The 19,136-nt window shown below is 38.4% G+C and overlaps 1 protein-coding gene across 1 annotated transcript; it reads right to left on the bottom strand.

Moving 5' to 3' along the window:
• Nucleotides 1–12,575: 12,575 nt before the first annotated feature.
• Nucleotides 12,576–18,840, bottom strand: Lip2 (Lipase 2). The gene is given in 7 exon segments (XM_067769185.1): nucleotides 12,576–12,980; nucleotides 13,038–13,175; nucleotides 17,482–17,543; nucleotides 17,546–17,630; nucleotides 17,918–18,129; nucleotides 18,306–18,483; nucleotides 18,604–18,840. Coding segments are annotated over 7 exon segments (1,275 nt in total). The 5' UTR covers nucleotides 18,799–18,840.
• Nucleotides 18,841–19,136: the final 296 nt, after the last annotated feature.

Here is a 19,136-nt window from a genome sequence, read left to right as displayed (position 1 = left end):
GAAACGTTACTCGTAATACTATTTGTGTGCTAAATAAAAATTAGCAAAATCGAATGGCGAACACGCCCACTTTTAAAAAAAAATTTTTTTTAATCAAATTTTAACAAACAATTTGATATCTTTACAGTATATAAGTAAATTATGCCAACATTCAACTCCAGTAATGATATGATGCAACAAAATACAAAAATAAAAGAAAATTTAAAAATGGGCGTGGCTCCGCCCTTTCCATTTAATTCGTCTAGAATACTTTTAATGCCATAAGTCGAACAAAAATTTACCAATCCTTGTGAAATTTAGTAGGAGCATAGATTTTATAACGATACCTATTTTATGTGAAAATGGGCGAAATCGGTTGAAGCCACGCCCAGTTTTTATACACAGTCGACCGCCTGTCCTTCCGGTTGGCCGTTAACCTGATAACTTGAGAAAAAATTGATATATATTTACTAAACTTAGTTCACGTACTTATCTAAACTCACTTTATCTTGGTATAAAAAATGGCCGAAATCGGACTATAACCACGCCCACTTTTTCGATATCGAATATTACGAAAAATGAAAAAATAATGCCATAATTCTATATCAAATATGGAAAAAGGGATGAAACATGCAATTGGATTGATTTATTGACGCAAAATATAAATTAAAAAAAAAACTTTGTAAAATGGGTGTGACACCTACCATATTAAGTAGAAGATAATGAAAAAGTTATGCAGGGCGAAATCCAAAGCCCTTGGAATCTTGGCAGGAATACTGCTCGTGGTATTACATATATAAATAAATTAGCGGTATCCGACAGATGATGTTCTCGGTCACCCTGGTCCACATTTTGGTCCATATCTCGAAAACGCCTTCACATATACAACTAAGGGCCACTCCCTTTTAGAACCCTCATTAATACCTTTAATTTGATACCCATAACGCACAAACGCATTCTAGTCACCCCTGGTCCACCTTTTGGCGATATCTCTAATAGGCATCCTCCTATAGGACTAAGGCCCACTCCCTTTTAACATAATCATTAACACCTTTCATTTGATACACATATCGTACAAACACATTCTAGAGTCACCCCTGGTCCAGCTTTATGGCGATATCTCGAAATGGCGTCCACCTATAGAACTAAGGCCCATTCGCCTTCAAAATACTCATTAACACCTTTCATTTGATACCCATATCGTACAAACACTTTCTAGAGTCACCTCTGTTCCACTTTTATGGCGATATCTCGAAAAGGCGTCCACCTATAGAACTGCGGATCACTCCCTTTTAAAATACTCATTACCACCTTTCATTTGATACCCATATCGTACAAACACATTCTAGAGTCACCCCTGGTCCACCTTTATGTTGATATCCCGAAATGGCTTCCACCTATAGAACTATGGCCCTCTCCCTTTTAAAATGCTCTTTAATACCTTACATTTGATACCCATGTCATACAAACACATTCCAGAGTTACCCTAGGTTCATTTTCCTAAATGGTGATTTTCCCTTATTTTGTCTCCAAAGCTCTCATCTGAGTATGTAATGTTCGGTTACACCCGAACTTAGCCTTCCTTACTTGGTGTTTCTGCATTTGCTATGGAAAAAGCGAAGAAAAGAATTTCCATGAAGCTCAGAAATTGGGTTGAAATTATCAAATACCCAAATTTAGTTCTGGACGCCGATACTGTATTTTGTCAAGCTTGTGATATAAAGAAATTTTAAGCCTATATTTAAGGTGTTTGTTTTTAAAGCAAATGTGTACTCGGAAATGTGAGCTAACACAGCACTTAAACACCGACGTGCACGAGAGGAATCTTAAATGTAAAATGGTGCAAAATAACTCAAATCTAGGAGAAGTAAAGAAAAATTTATTTTATTTTGATATTTGTGAAGCGATGATAGCAATTAAAATGCCCTAACGTAGCTTGGACAATGAAATATGGAGAAGCTTTCTCCATAAATATATAAGCTAACTCATACCAAACATACAGGTGGACGCTATATTGCAAATTTAATAGTTGGTAAGTTATGTGAAGTGGAAGAAACACTTACTTCCCGCATGTTCGCCTGCAAGCAGTGCGTTAACAACGTCTTAAGGATTTTGTGGTTACACGGTGATAATAATGAGAAAGTCGTATTGCTGGTTACAGACTCCGCCGTGTTGAGAAGTTTTTATGCAAATCTTATCCACTTTTCGTGCCTTGCACATGGTATAAATCGTATCGCCGAGGAAATTCGGCAATATTTTCCAAATGTGAACAAATTGATTTCTTTGGTTAAAAAAATATTTATAAAAGCCCCGCTGCGTATTGAAAAGTATAGGGAAATACTTGTCAATACTCCACTACTACCACAACCAGTATTAACGCGATGGGGTACATGGTTGGAAGCAAACTTTTTTATGCCAACAACTTGGAAAAAATTAAGTAGGTTTGTTCTGGAGAACTAAACTTTGAGATTTTGTAACTAGCTGTGTAAAGCTTACACGGTATTATAATGTAGTATTACAGCAAAAAAAAAATGTTATTCAAAACTACGCGTATTTTTATAAAACGTGTAAAAAAGTAATATTACATTATATAAAATGCCAATACATACTGCTAGGTATCTTATGTTTGGTTCACCCGAACCTACGCTTCCTTACTTGTTTCTAATTCAAATTTATGTTTAGGTTGTCATGCAGTTAACTGCAGGGGAAAGTACTCTTATTGCTTCACCGCAGGAGATATTGCAAAGTGAAACGATGATGAGTGATTTAGTTTACCAAATGTCATAAACAAGTTAGAGTCTCGGGGAGTCCCTCTGGCAGATTTAATGGCTATTATTAGAACAACTTCACACAACGCTTGGACCATGTGCGCAAATAGTCTCGGCCAAAATTAATGCTATTTCAAAAAGAAAGCCAGCTTTCGGAGACATATCAAAATTAGCGGAAATACTTTCGGGTGGCAACAACATATTGGAAACCGATATTCAATTCCGCGTTCACTTTTGGAGCAAATTCAAATATGCTCCGGTTATACCTTGTAATGTTGAACGTTCTTTTTCAGCATATAAGCTTATCTTAACAGATAAGCGTCACAATTTCGCAAATTTAGAAAAAACAATTGTAGGTTATTGTGGTCTTAGCTACAACTAAATTAACTTATTTTGTGTAAAAAATCTTGATTTTCATGGACTGATTAAATTCTGATTTTATTCGCAGATTTTTCTTAACTAGGCTTTACCCACGGCCCTGTCCGCAAGGAAGAACAGTCCCGAAAACCATCCAGAAATGATGCCGGAATAGTCCCGAAAACCATCCAGAAATGGCCATAGAACTCGCATATATGTTGCATATTCTTTACATCAGGCATGCTTAACGAACGAAACGATATCATTTCGTTACGATAATCAACGCTAATAAACGAAACGAAGTCATTTCGTTTCGTTTATTAACGTTAAGAACGTCAAATTAACGTTTTTTTATTTATTTTTTTTTTTATATGCCAATTACTGTGCACAGTGTTGGCATAATCAAGCATATGACTTTCTTCTTCTTAATTGGCGCTTAACTGTCTAAAAGGTTATGGCCGTCCAACAAGGCGCGCCAGTCGCTCCTTCGCTCCGCCAACCGGCGCCAATTGGTCACACCAAGGGAGTTTAAATCGTTTTCCACCTGGTCCTTCCAACGGAGTGGGGGCCGCCCTCTACCTCTGCTTCCATAGGCGGGTTCCAATAGAAACACTTTCTTGGCCGGATCATCATCTTTCATTCGCATAACATGGCCTAGCCAGCGCAGCCGCTGCGTTTTAATTCGCTGGACTATGTTGATGTCTGCGTATAGCTCGTACAGCTCATCATTAAATCTTCTTCGGTACTCGCCATCGCCAATGCTAAGAGGTCCATAAATCTTTCGAAGAACTTTTCTCTCGAACACTCCCAAAGCCGCTTCATCTGCTGTTGTCATGGTCCAAGCTTCTGCCCCATATAGCAGGACGGGTACGATAAGTGACTTGTAGAGTACGATTTTCGTTCGCCAAGAGAGGACTTTACTTTTCAATTGCCTACCTAGTCCAAAGTAGCATTTATTGAAAAGAGTGATTCTTCGCTGGATTTCAGAGCTGATGTTGTTGGTAGTGTTGATGCTGGTTCCCAAATAAACGAAGTCTTTTACTATTTCGAAATTATGGCTGCCAACAGTAGCGTGGTTGCCAAGGCGCGTATGCGCTGACTCTTTACTCGATGACAGCAGGTACTTCGCTTTGTCCCCATTCACCATCAAACCCATCTTTACCGCTTCTTTTTTCAGTTTGGAGTAAGCAGAACTAACAGCGCCGGTGTTTAGGCCGATGATATCAATGTCATCAGCATATGCCAGTAATTGTAAGATTTTATAGATATTGTTACAGTGCGGTTAAGTCCTGCAGCTAGTATAATTTTCTCCAGCATCAAATTAAAGAAATCGCACGATAGGGGGTCACCCTGTCTGAAACCTCGTTTCGTTTCGAACGGCTCGGAGAGGTCCTTCCCAATTCTGACTGAGCTGATGGTGTTGCTCAGCGTCATTTTGTGCAGCCGAATAAGTTTTGCGGGGAAACCAAATTCAGACAGAGTGGCATATAGGCAGCTCCTTTTCGTGCTGTCGAAGGCGGCTTTAAAATCGACGAAGAGGTGATGTGTGTCGATTCTCTTTTCACGGGTTTTTTCCAAAACTTGGCGCATTGTGAAAATCTGGTAGATGGTAGATTTACCAGGTCTGAAGCCACATTGATAAGGTCCAATCAGCCCGTTCACGGTGAGCTTCAATCTTTCGCACAATACACTTGAAAGGACCTTACATGCGATATTAAGAAGGCTGATTCCACGATAGTTGGTGCATTTTGCAGTATCCCCCTTCTTGTGGAATGGGCAAAGAACACGTAGATTCCAATCGTCGGGCATGCACCCGTCCGCCCATATTTTGCGAAGAAGCTGCTGCATGCGCCTTACCAACGCCTCGCCGCCGTACTTGAATAGCTCCGCAGGAAATCCATCAGCGCCCACGGCCTTCTTGTTTTTCAATCTGGTTATTGCTATTCTAACTTCATCATAATCGGGCGGGGGCTGGACATATATTCCATCATCATCGATTGCGGGGTCGGATTCGTTATCTCTGCGCGGTCTAAACACTCTCTGGACATCAGTTGCAAGATCGCCGTTTTCGTTCCTACAGGAGTTTGCCCCGGTCTTAAGACCTTCCGTCTGTCGCCGTATTTTTTGGTAAAATTTTCGGGCGTTATTCCTGGTGGCTAGCAGCTCAAGCTCTTCGCACTCACGCCTTTCTGCTTCTGCTTTTTTCTTGCTGAAAAGGCGTCTCGCTTCCCTTTTCAACTCACGATAGCGTTCACACACTCCTTTTGTTTCCCTCGCTTTTAACATAGCCCTGTAGGCAGCATATGTTCTTTCGGTTGCAAGGCGGAATTCTTCATCGTACCAGTTGTTTTTTCGTGGCCGCCGGTAACCAATTTTTTTCTCGGCGGCAGTACGAAGTGATTTGGAGATATGCTCCCACTGCTCCTGTTTTCCTTCAGTCTGAGTTGTGCTCTCAGAGAGCAGGTGTGAGAGTCGAGTTGCGAAATCATTGGCAGTTGTGATTTAAGCTTTTCGACGTCTAGCTTGCCTTGTGTTGTTTGTTCCTTGGTTTGGTGTTTTTTGTTCCTTGGCTTTACCTATAGGGAATTTCTCAGAGGAAGCGCAAAAACCCCGGAATAAAGATTGTCGAAGATTTAGCGAATTCAATATTCGTAAGTATTCCCGCTACGCCACGAATACACACTTGCTTACAATGCTGCTGATCTCATCTGATCCAAAGATCAATCAATACAGAAACAACATTGAAACTAGAACTAAACCACTTCTGTCTGAAGTTAGGAACTTACTAGTTTTACCCGACTCGCCATCACTATCTTCTGGGGATCGCCATTCAGGTATGATAAGTAGCGGGGATGTCTATTGTCCTGATTCAACAGAAACACAGGAAACACTGTAGACATACAGATTAAAATGTGTGTTAAAAATATAAATATAATATAAATACCGCTTATTTTGTTCGAGGAAGTTTTTCAAGTTAAATATAACTATTTGTGGTAGAAGTGAATGCAACCCTACATATGTGATCATTATTCATAGTCATTACTCTATATAAAATTGGATGGGGTACAAAACTGCATTTTCGAAAATTTTCTAAAAACTCCAAAAAACTTGAAAATTTTGGTGATATTTTTTGAAGCTTGATTAAGTTTCTAGAACTTTAAAAGTTTTTATTATGTGGTTTCTATTTGCGATTCCACTATAATTCGAACAAGAATTATTTAAAAAAAAAAAATAAATAAAATAAAAAAAAAATAATTAAAAAAAGTAAGAAAAATGTCGCTACTATTTTTTTGAACACAACTGTATGTGTTAAATATTAAAGGTGTTATCTGTGTAAAAAAAGTCAGAGACGATAGCTAGTTTTGAAATATTTATTTTCAGTAAATACATAAGTGAATGATAATCTTATATAGAAGTATGTTGTAGTTGTATTTTTATTAAATAAACGACTGTTGAGCAAATATGAGTCAAAGTATAATTATCTTTACAATAAAAAGGATTTAAAAGGGTAAGAGTTGGGAAAAAATTTTTTTGAAGCACCCTAATATATATATAGACACACACACATACTCAAATTTTTAGTATTAGAAGCATAGGGCTTCTGTATAATTCAATTTCAGTGGTTTTGTTAATATAGGAGCACAACTGTAATGGTTTTGACTTTTCCACCTAACTCCATACAGTCGAAACACTGCCGCTAGCAAATAAATGCTTCACTAAGAGTGCCGACAGCATTACTCCCGCATATACACAGTCAAAAGGCTCAGATGACATTACTCATACATATACCTAGAAGATAACATCGAATATGAAATTTAGTAGATGAGAAAGGTAAATAAACAACTATTCGAGAAGGATGTTCACGAAGAGTCTAGACCCCCAAGAAATAGGCGAGCGAGGCAATTGAAAGTGTAAAAGCACGTTATAAGTGAAGTACGCGACTACACTTTAAAGTATTACTACCATAGTAGTGCTGTTAATAAACAGCATTTCATAAACAGAACATTTGAGTGAATGTAGTCGACAGTTCAGTAATTCGATCGATAACAGAAGGCACGGAACGATTGATAATTTTTCAAGATTCGCCACAATATAATATTTGGTTCCAATTGATAACTTTTAGCTGGTGTTGCACGGGAATGAAAGTTCAGATATTATTATATTGAGGATGCATAGGGTAATTGGAACATCTGACCTTTTCATTTAAGGTGACAGCACATGTTAAAACGGCCAATGCCAAGTCTATTTTCGAAAGAAATATTTTTTCATGGATTTATATTTATTTAGTAAAAACTCTTAAAATAATAAAAAATATCTATTAAGTGTCATTAAATGAATGTGAACGTACTTATCGTTACTCATCCTATTGTCCTCTTGAATTAAGGCTCTCGAAGGCCTTTCTATCTCGGATGCTTCTAGCGTGTTATGGTTGTTGTTCTGTTGTCAAAACTGCGTGTACTTCATTACTTATCCTCCACCTATTTGTTTATTTGGTGGAAGAGTGCTGACTAGGGCGGGTCGATTTAAAAATCGCTCATTGCTCTGTGAAAATCATATTCTGGGGATCAAAATAAGAAACTTTGCCGAAGGAGCCATATCTCTAAAACGAATTCTGATGCCCCCCCCCCCCCCCCCTCACTTTGGGTGGAACTTTTGGGTAGGGGCAATTTCAATTCTACCTGCTGTGTCTTGTGGTGGCTTAAAAAAAGCAACACAAGCAATTTTATACCTTCATTTTTTAAAACGGTTGAATAAAAAACCCACACAACTATGTTTACGACATGCAAATGCATCACAGTGATGCCTTGGTTTTAAAAGGGGGTTGTAAAAACGCTAATTTCTAATAATTTTTTTTAATTTCTTTTCTATTACTAAGTTAAATTCATTTTTTCATTTACATATGTTCTGACTAAATAAATTTCTAAAGAGAAAAATAAACTCCAAAAAGAAAAAACATAGAAATTTCAAAGTGGGATTTTTCAAAATTTGCCCCTACGACCCAAAGGGGGGGGGGGGGGACATCAGAATTCGTTTTAGAGGTATGGTTCCTTCGACAAAGTTTCTTATTTTGATCCCTAGAATATGATTTTCAAAGAGCAATGAGTGATTTTTTTGCCTCCCCACAAATCGACCCGGCATAGTGCTGACCCTTCCCTATAAACCAAGATTGGCTTTTGGTTTCGTGAGAATCTGTCCACTACCCCAATCTTTATCAATAGCGCCTTGCCTTCGGAGGTTAAGAAAAACTACCGCTACCCACCTCAAAGTGAAGTATTGTTGCACGCAAACATTTTAACTCATTGCACCACCTAGTCGAATCGAGCTTTGTTCATGTGAAAGTTCCGAACTTCCCCTTTCGTATGCCTACTTCGACGCTGCTTACTCTCTCCACTGATAGAATGCTGTGGTTCTTACTTTCCGCGAGAAAATGAAAACTGCGACAAAATTTTTAAAACAGGGCACCTCAAACAGTTTTCCCTTGGATAACTTAAACGCTAACCTTGTTTGCTAGAGGGTCAAATGTTAGGCTTTTTCCTATATTTTGTTTTTCAAAAAATTTAAAGTGGAACTCTCATTTCTTGAATTTGTCTTAACTTCTGAACTGGTACAGATATTTGAACCATTTTTGTTTTAAATAAATTGAACAACTCTATTTTTTAAGCACAAGCTTTTTCTGCAAATGTGCGAAGAAACATGCATGACCTCAACCTTTCCTAAAAATTATATATTCCTCCTTTTGTGCAAAACTGTTTTTGACATCGATTTGAAAAACTAAAAGTTAATAACCTCCTATGCTATAAAAAACAAAAGATTTTCCAATGCCACCTAGAATAATTGCATTTATACATATATTCGCAAAATTTTGTTTTCACTCGACTTATTCCACTTGTTCTTCTGAAAAAAAAGATAATAATAATAATAATAATGATAATAATAAATTTGTTTTTAGGTAAACACAGGAGGCACGATAGCCTCCGAAGTGATTTTAGGCCGATCTTTTTTCCCAATTTGCGTCGTGCTCCTTTTTAATTTTTCCTACAAATTGGCGCGACGGGACCTACATGTTTTGTGCCGACTCCGAACGGTATCTGCAACGCAGATGAATTTTAAGTGAGGAGCTTTCCATGGCAGAAATACACTCGGAGTGTTTGCTAAATCACTGCCGAGGGACGATCCCACTTGGAAACCTTTTCTTCTAATTGAAAAAACGTGTTTCTAAATTTTTAATGTTGCTTTGCCCGGGGATCGAACCCAGGATATGCGGTGTGGTAGGCTGAGCATGCTCCACCACACCACGGGCCGCCATTAGACCATTTGCACAAAATCCTGAACTCCATTATAGAATGAAATTGTGGAATTGGAAAATCTTTTATTTCTATAAAATAAATAAGATATAGATTACGAATTTTTCATTATTTAAATCGATGTAAACAAGATTTTTGCATAAAAGGAGCAATATATAATGTTCGGGAAAGTTTGAGGACATGAATATTTTTTCGCTAACTTGCAGAAAAACTGCTAAGTACTGGAAGTAGTAGCGCTACCTAAAATTTAAAATATCTTTACCGTTTAGAAGTTATGACCAATACAAGAAATGACAATTTCACTTTAAATTTATTGAAAAAACAAAATACCGGGAAAATCCTAATATTTGACCCCTAGCAAAAAAGGTAAACTATTTAAGTTATCTAAGAAAAAATTGTTTTAAGTGGCCTGTTTTAAAAACTTTGTCGCAGCCTTCATCATCTCGCGGACAGTGGTAACCACAGCATGCCCTTTCGTTGCATTCTTCGAAAAACTGGAGTTCAGTTTTGAATGAACATGATTTATCTATGCGAAAAGATAAGGGTTTGGTGGATTTGCCCATATCCAAATAAAAATCCATTCGAGTGTAAAAAGATTTTTTTGATTTTATTTCACATTTTTTACACGTGTATAAATGTACATATTTACTTTCATCTCATTACTAATAATAACAGGTAAGGAAGTATAAGTTCGGGTGAAACCGAACATTACATACCCAGCTGTACACTTGAAATGCTGTTGTTGTTTGTTTTGTGTGCTTGATAGTGTTACAAGGCTGCGCAATAATACATATATGTACATACATATGGTTCTATTCTGAACGAATTTTTCTTCGAGTTGTGGCTCCCGAAACATAGAAAATTGCTTAGTCATAAAAGGAGCGGTGCCACGACCATTTTTTTCAAATTTGAAGTATTTCCTATTTGTTGTTATAAATCCACTTGGGAAATGAAATACCATTGATATAAAGCTCTTTTTTGCACAGATATAGCTTATTCTATCCGTCCACGACCGTTTTAGAAATCTTTTGTATAAAAGTGGGCGTGGTCCTTAACCGATTTCGTTATTTTTTCTTCAAAGCATTCCTTATAGTAAAGGCAACCTCTCTGCTGGATTTTGTTACGATAGGTTTAACGATTTTTGATTTATGATTAATAATATTTTTAAAATTGATTTTATCACAAGTGGGCGGTGCCACGCCCATTTAAAAAATTGTTTTTTTAAATTTTTATCAAGAGTCTCAATATCAGTCCACATGTCAAATTTCAGCGTTCTAGGTGTATTATTTATTAAATAATCAGGTTTTTGTGTTTTCCAAAATGTTATATATGTATATAAAAAGTGGGCGCGGTTACAATCCGATTTCGCTCGTTTTCAATACTAATCTATTCTGTGTCCAGATAAGCTCGTGTACCAAATTTGGTGAAGATATCTCAATATTTACTCAAGTTATCGTGTTAACGGACAGACGGACGGACGGACATGGCTTAATACAATTTTTTCCGATACTGATGATTTTGATATATGGAAGTCTATATCTATCTCGATTCCTTTATACCTGTTGGGGGACCAAATAAAACCTCATTAATTTGGCCCACACAAAACGACCCCACAACATATTTAACACAGCATTAACACAACAGCCAGTTACAAAAGGCCCTAACAACACGACAAACCAACAAGTCTCAGCAACACAACTAGCGATCACAACACTTAATAGCAACACGACAAACTAAAAAGTCTCAACTACACAACGAGCGATCGCACCATTTAACAGCAACACGGTAACCATGGAACCGCAACCATTTGAACTAGCAACACCATACACAACAACCATAAAAGGAGCGACACAGCAGCACAGCAGTCAGTTAGCACGGAGCTGTGGTCGTGACCGGAGCTACCACGAATGTGTCGGTTGTACCACCAAGAGAGATCGCTTCATAGGAGTGCGTCGTGGCCTCAAGTTGTGAATGTGTCGGTTCTACCAGCAAACACCGCTTGAGACTTCGTTCACACCCGCGTAAGCGAAGGCCCTGCCCCAGTAACGCGCACCCGCGAACAGGTGACGTCCGCCCGCCTGCGCCGACGGGGACCGCGCCGCGACAGTAATAAACCGCACCGCAGCAACGCGACCGCCCTAACGCCAGCAATACGCCGACGCAGGGCGCAACAGAGCACAGCAGCTGAGTCACGCTAACATACGACGCTGGCCGCAATAGCCCTACGTAGCATACGACGTTGGCCACAGCAGAGTCACGCAAACATACGACGCTGGCCGTAACAGCGCTACGCAACATACGACGTTGGCCACAGCAGAGTCACGCAAGCATACGACGCTGACCGCAGCAGCGTTACGCAAGCATATTACGTTGGCCACAGCAGATTCACGCAAGCATACGACGTTGGCCGCCACAGGGCTACGAAAACATACGACGTTAACCGCAGCAGAGTTACGCAAATATACGCAGGGCGTCACAACGATACATTTACGCACACCCAGGCAACGACCAGCAAGGCGTCCTAACGGAACGATCCTAACGGGACACGAGGACCGTTAGCCCACCACTAATCATAGAGCAAGCATTAAACGATGTGAAGAATATATACATATCTTTCCTTTGATACATTTTTTTTATTATGGTTATAATATATAGAGTTAAAGCAATAAAGTGAATATTATATGAAAACGATTTGCAAGGTGCCCCGAAATACAAAATTTATTGTAAGCGAACCTTGGACACGGCGGGTATACCCCAGCACTTATTGAAGAAGCACCGGGGGAAAGAAAAAGCTTCGTTACACTGTACAACCAACCGTTATCCAATCAAACTTATAATACCCTGTATACAAGTACAGCTGGGTATAAAAACTTTGAAGGTTATGGAAAGCAAAGATAAAAGAAAGTAATTTTTGAGATTTTTTAAGCATCATTTATTTCGCCTACGGCGCAGTTGTTGTTGATATACAAAATTATATAAATCGAGTACTAAAATCGACGGCTTTGTTTCTAGTTAAGAGTAATACATAAATTGAAATACATTATATATATTTCTTATTCGTAACGCTTAACGAAAATGAGTAATGAAAGTCTTGAAAACACGTTAATTGTCAATTCTTCTGCACACCATTAAGGTTTTCTTCGTATCTCATATGAACTTTGGCTCTTTATTCAATTACGTAGGGCAATTTGCCGTCTAAATATTGTTCAAGCATACCAATAACTCGATTGCTCACAAGTTTTTTCAAATCGTGTGCGCATAAAAAATCAAAATGGTTGAATCGCTTCGAATTTATGCGGTAGACACCAATGACCGACGCATTCCTTAGTAAATGCGAATAAATATAATGCACACCCTCGGGCGTAGCAAAAGCGTCATTTTCGCTAAAGTAGAGTAATAATGGCGCGCTAACAAGATTTAGATTATAGTTATATGGCTCGACGGAATTGTTGTAATATTTACGATTATCCTCGACGTCGAAATCACCAGACTTCCAGATTTGTTGTAGATGTTTGATCTCTTTAACTGAGCCGCCTTGGATAAGTTGGCCAAAGAAAAGTTGCTCTACAGACTGCGGAAAGAAGGAACGCATTAATAGTTTCGGATTGCTTGGTTTTTAAAAACTTACTTTTGAATAGCGTCCACTTCCCGAAAAGGTTTTAATTATTCTTGTGCACTCTTTGTAGCCATCAGAATTATAATTGAAACATTTCTTGCGTAGATAACCAGCTGGGAATAGTTCGTATGATCCAGTCTTTTCTTTCGCCTTAAATGCAATAATATGATAGCATGTGATAAGTTTCCATAGTTTTACAATACAAAGTTTTAAGCGTCCTAGTGCGTTTCGTATTTTTGAAAATTTTATTTAGATATTCAGTGATGGTGGAATTGAGAAAGAAAAAATGGTTTAGGGAAGAATTGCCTGTTATTGCATATCATATTTAAAAGATTGAAATGAAACACAAAAAAAAAAAAAAACTAAACAAAAACATTTCTCTGGGGCTGATCCCCTAACATGCAGGCATACAATGAATGCTACATAACTTATAACGACTACTTCAAGAGAAGAGACGTCGAGGTATGGACGGAATCTTCTCACCATTCATTAAACTCCTTCATGAACACTTTTTTCCCTGACTGCCATATTCTTTCAACTAATGGTGTTCTGGGGCCAAGTCCTCATTCTAACGTACGTGGGCTCGGTTATACACAACGAAGAAACCAGTATCGGTTAAATTGTCTCTCTACGCGCTGCATAAGCTTGGTGAGCCCATTGGAAAGGGTGTATAGAGAGGATGTTATTCTAGCCTTTGTTTCGCAAGGCTGATTAAATGTTAAAGTCATCTTCACACGTATAGCAGGAAAAAGATCTTATGACAACGCTTAATACTACAGGCCCTCCTTCAAGGTACTTGATAGGTTTTGAATATCCACAAAATGTCTGTTCCAAAAGACCTTAAAATGTCTCTGGCGCAGTATGCGAACATCGAGGGCAGGTCAATGGAAACTGTTCTCTTTGTCCTAATGGATAACATAGAAACACTCCTAAACTACAAACAATACATTCTAGCGGCGGTAACAGACCTTCCGCATAGCTAGAGGAACTCCCCAGAAAGTAGTTTTCTTTTCAATTCTATGGGCTGTCGCGAGATTCTAATAAAGCGCGGTGAAAAAAGAATGAAGGTGAGCAAACGTGGACAACGTCGGTATTGCTTTTCTGGTCCATTTCCCTAAACTTCAATTTAAGTACTAGAGGGAGCCCAAAAATGGAATATACGTTAACCCAGGCAAGCCCACTGCCCTCTCCATGAGAGTTAAGTATCTGAGCGTCGAGATAAGCAATTGTCAAGCTCGGTTCAAAAGTTAAAATTAAACGTAGTTTAGAAGAGATCTCAAAGAGGCAAACAAGTTTTAGGAACTGGGGACTAAAACCCGAACTCATGATGTGTCTTTATATGTCATCAGACCAATACAAAAGTATGAGGTGATAAGGTTGTTTTTAACTGACGCACTAAACGTGATTCTTAAACATTGTTAAACTTGTGAAGCCCGAGACAGTATGACCTCAGTTGTGTCCTCAGCAGGGCTTCCGGCAAGACTCGGACATCAGATTATCACACGCCCTCGCTTAGGTTTAACAGATGTTATCAGGTGAGGTTCCCTTCCAGAAGGGCCTGGAGGAGAGACGGGGTACGCAGAAAGCAGGGGATTTTCCACCACGCTGACGGGTTCAAAATAGTGTGCTGCATAGGGCTGCTATTTTCTCTGGAAAGCTTAAAGTCGCACAAGTTCCAGGCCAGTTACTTGCAAATATTTTCTTGATGGAAGAATTGTATATGAAAATTCAGTGAGGACACCTTACCTTGGTAAGGAATAGCAGACAGTTAACCAGCATTCATGGCGCTTAGTTCCACCATCGCATCGTACAAAGCGGTAAATAAATGCAGGGGGATGCTTCATGCTGCAGCAAACTTCTTAAACATTACCCTCATATGGGTCACTGGAACATTGGGGCAAGGATAAGATATGTTAAAAACGAGATACATTTAGAATAACTGTCACAATCACCGCACACAGACCGCTTCGCCTGCTTTGAGAAACTCTGAAAGCAACAATTGATTCCAAGAAAAAGTGCTTCAAATGGCGCCCCATTGGCCGCCTATAATCCGATCAGCACTGCAACTAATAAAGCAAACAACTTCGTTTATTAAAAGAACAATACAGTTTGGCAGCAAAACCCCTAAATGGTCCGTGAAGTAGGAGATACATTAAGAAATAGGTCTTAGTTGGACGTAACTATTCAGACGTCTCGTATCTCGAATAAGTAAATAAAATAAATAAAAAGGAGCAGGTACAAGTCCCCGTTTAGTTTGGTTGGCTCGGAGGAGCTGTTCTCCATCCTTATCGAGTTATTGGTGTTACTGCAAGTCATTGCGTTTAGCCTATTTCATAGCGTGTTGATATAACAATCCTGGCCCAGAATGGTTTCGATCGGTTTATGGACATGGATCAATATTTACGAGCTTGCCGGCACTATATATGATGATCTAACAGCTCCAAAGCATACACTTTTAACTTAACACTTTCGAAATATCAAATGAAAGTTCTGGTGGTCTTTGACAGGCTTCGCGATATTGCTGTCAGACCAGTCTGCTAGATTTTTGTTTTATATCTATGTATATCAATATAATGCTAAATTATAATGAAACGATTTTCCGTCATCCTTTGTCAAATGTGGCTTGGAGACAATAAAATTTCGTCGTCGCGCCATCTTCAAAACCATTTTTATTACCTTTATATTAAATCCCTTTCATGTTTTTCCTCTCATTTCCATACGAATTTTTGACCCACGGAAAAGTCCATTTTTATTATTATTACCTTTATATTAAGTCCCTTTCATGTTTGTCCCCTCATTTCCATACGAATTTTTGACCCACGGAAAAGTCTTTTTCGGTAACTTCCCGTTGAGCTAGACGCTTGATACTTAGAACATAGTTCAGATCTGGAAGGCATTACAATGCAAGTGAAAAAAATCCGCTAGGTGCCGCACGGATCGAAATACACAGAAAAATAATTTTAAAATGGAAATTTTGCGATCGACTTTTAAATAACTTCTCGGTGGTCCAGAGACTTGAAACTTAGCACATAGTTTGCGAGTCGATGGCGCTACAATTCGTGGGAAACAAAATGCCGCTACAACAATACTGTTTCGAGATAAACGAAAATTCCTGAAAAAACCCAGGGAATCTTGCGATCGATTTTTAAGTCACTTCCCGGTGAGCTAGAGACTTGAAACTTGGGCCGTACATCAGAGCCCGGTGACAATGCAATATTTGATCAAAAAATCCGCTAGGTGGCGCATGGATCGAGATATTAGGAAAATTAATTTTAATTTGGGAATTTTTCAATCCATTTTTAACTAACTTCTCGGTTTTTTTTCGTTTAATACAGACTTAGTCTTGTTGAATTTTGACTAAAAAACTTTAACAATAGCTGTTGTAAAAGAATTTTGGGATTTAAAATTATAAAGGTAGAGCGCGCGTTTAAATTTTAAATAATTAATTAGTTAATCCCAAGTACATGGTTTGCCTTAAATTGAAAGATTGCGCTCCACCTTTATAGTTTTAAATCCCAAAATTCTTTTACAAGAGCTATTGTTAAAGTTTTTAAGTCAAAATTCAACAAGACTATGTCTGTATTAAACGAAAAATTGCCTTGTATTTGTTGGTCCATTTATATAAAGGTAGTCCTTAAAATTTTTTTATCATCTTTTTTCGTTCTGTAATGTAATGCTTGGCAGTGTATACACCGAATCCATCACAGCAGGCTTAAATGGGTAAAATGATATTTCTTGTTAAACCAAATTTTTCTTATGTAAATTTGACAAGTTGCTAAAGACTAAGTTCTTTCGTCCCTAATAAACAAAGTGTGAACTCAGAAGTACTTAGTAGCCGCTATATCTGGAGCGTTGCTACAATAGAGCAGTTCTTAGCGAACTCTGTAAATACCTTCACTTGAGATCTGTCTATTCTTAGAAAAAAACCTTTTATTTCATATATAAAATTCTCTTGTCACAGTGTTAGTGGTTGAACTCCTTCCAAACGGCTCGACCGATTCTCGTGACCATATTGAGTAGGTCTGAGAATTGAATCTTAACTATTTTTCATACCCCAAAATAGTAAGGGTGGTCTACTCCTTAATTTTTTTTTTTTTTTTTTTTTGTTAAACCAAATTGTTTCCCTTTTTTATGAAACAGCGATCAAAACCACATACAACTCTCTGTGACTGGGACTCTGGCTGGGACTAGGTCTGCGAGAGAGGAGTAAATAAAAGGATAAAGAAAAGGGAAGAGAGGAAAAGGGAGGGAAAGGAGAGTAAGAGACCACTCAATAGTTACATATGAATCTTGGGTCTTCATAAATTAACAGCGATTGCTCTTTCTCTTACGTAATAAGAGCGCAATTGTGCTATGAAATGCAAGCGCCTGGAACCTGACGCATCAAGTCAAATAATCTCTACTACCCCGCTACATTAATAACTCGTTAGTGTTTTCTGCTACCACTTTTACTCACCTTCACAAATCCCATCGCCTCTCGTACATCATCCGATTTGAAACGTACAAAATCATGTAGTCCACTATGGGAGCCAACGCTTGGATTCGCAGAATCCGTTCATTGTTCTCGGGGTGAATAGAGCAAAGGACCAAAACTGCGTTCAACGCCTAAAATCACACAATAGAATGCGAAACAAAGAAACTACAATACAACCATTGACAGGGGACATTAGCACCATATTTGCAATTGCATCCATTCGACGAGTGCGAAAACAAAACAAATGAAAAGATTAATGTCAAAAAACAACCAGACTTTAAACAGTTACATAAGTGTTAAAGAACAATACTTAGCGTGAACAAAAATAACCATTAAACAACAACAAAAACATATATATCAACACACATTCATTCATTGTCCAACACCGCGTCGAAAATCCTAAGTACAATTACTATACCTGGGAGTGACCAATTAAGAGCAACTGCTCGTACGAACTCTCATTTTGAATATAGTCGATTATGGCAGGTAGATCGTAGGCGCCCATTTCATGAAAACTAAAATTCCAGTATTCAATGCTTCGTACGTTAAAATACGTGTGACTACGCGCATATGGTTATCCACGTAAATTCGCTAGCCAAACATCGTAGTTGCGGTCGGCGAGCAGGAAGGCTATTTGAAGACAAACAAGGGCATAGAGCACGTATATGTACATGTGTTGCCACGAAATAGAAGAAATGTAAATGAAACAGCGGTAAGTTTCGAATAGTTGGCATAAGAGGCTTAACAAATACATATGCACATATGTACGTAGGTGTTACAACTACAAAACAATACAATTTGTATACCTAAGCTTTTCTCCGGTCCAAGCAGCACCCAGGCAAGTGATGATGTTAGCAATCCATGTACCAACAAAACTGGTTGTTTTCCAGATTTAGGTATGCGATGCAGAAGTAGCTCATAACCATCCGTTGTAGTAATGTTGTGTAGTTCAACCACGTATATATGCTTTTCTAACCAATCCGTCTTTTTTGGCAGTGAGTAATGTAGTAGTGTTTGCACCGGAGGCGCCGAAAAGTGAAACAAATGTCATCCATTGTAAGTTTCTGATTAAAGTGCATGTTTTCAATCACCTTTCACACTTACCGTTGTCCAATATGAACGGCGCTTTGTTTCCTTGTCATGTTCTCGCTCACTTGCTTCTCTGTTCCATGGCCACTGCAGTAATTTGGTAATTCCTTTATGTAAATGTGGTGCACAAGCTGATGCAAATTTCCATCGGTCACTTGTGAAAAGAACTTTTTGGTATATTACGACTGTGAGTATGATTCGAAAAATCATTTTGAAGGCCGTATACAAGCATGTCGCGATTATTGAAACACAAAAAATATTTTTGTGCCTTAATTGTGATTGAACAGTGCAGTCGATAGCAGTTCGTAGTATATTTCTACAACATTTATCAGTTAAATTAATCTGTATATGTACGCTGGTATGCATATATACTAGAGTGGCCCTTATGTTGCGAAATCGGAAATGTCTAGGTAGTACCCCTGAAATGGTTGTATGTGATAAAAAAAAAAAAATTCCCTAAAAATTTCCACCAGATTGAACAACTCTAACCCATGCCACAAACGGCCCAAATTTCGAGCATTGGCAGCATCACTTCTAGTAAGTGCTGC

This window comes from Eurosta solidaginis, chromosome 2 (assembly GCF_040869045.1).
Source record: "Eurosta solidaginis isolate ZX-2024a chromosome 2, ASM4086904v1, whole genome shotgun sequence".
Classification (NCBI taxonomy): Eukaryota; Metazoa; Arthropoda; class Insecta; order Diptera; family Tephritidae; genus Eurosta; species Eurosta solidaginis.
The sequence above is the reverse complement of the archived record's forward strand: the minus strand, read 5'-3'. Positions and strand labels throughout refer to the sequence as shown.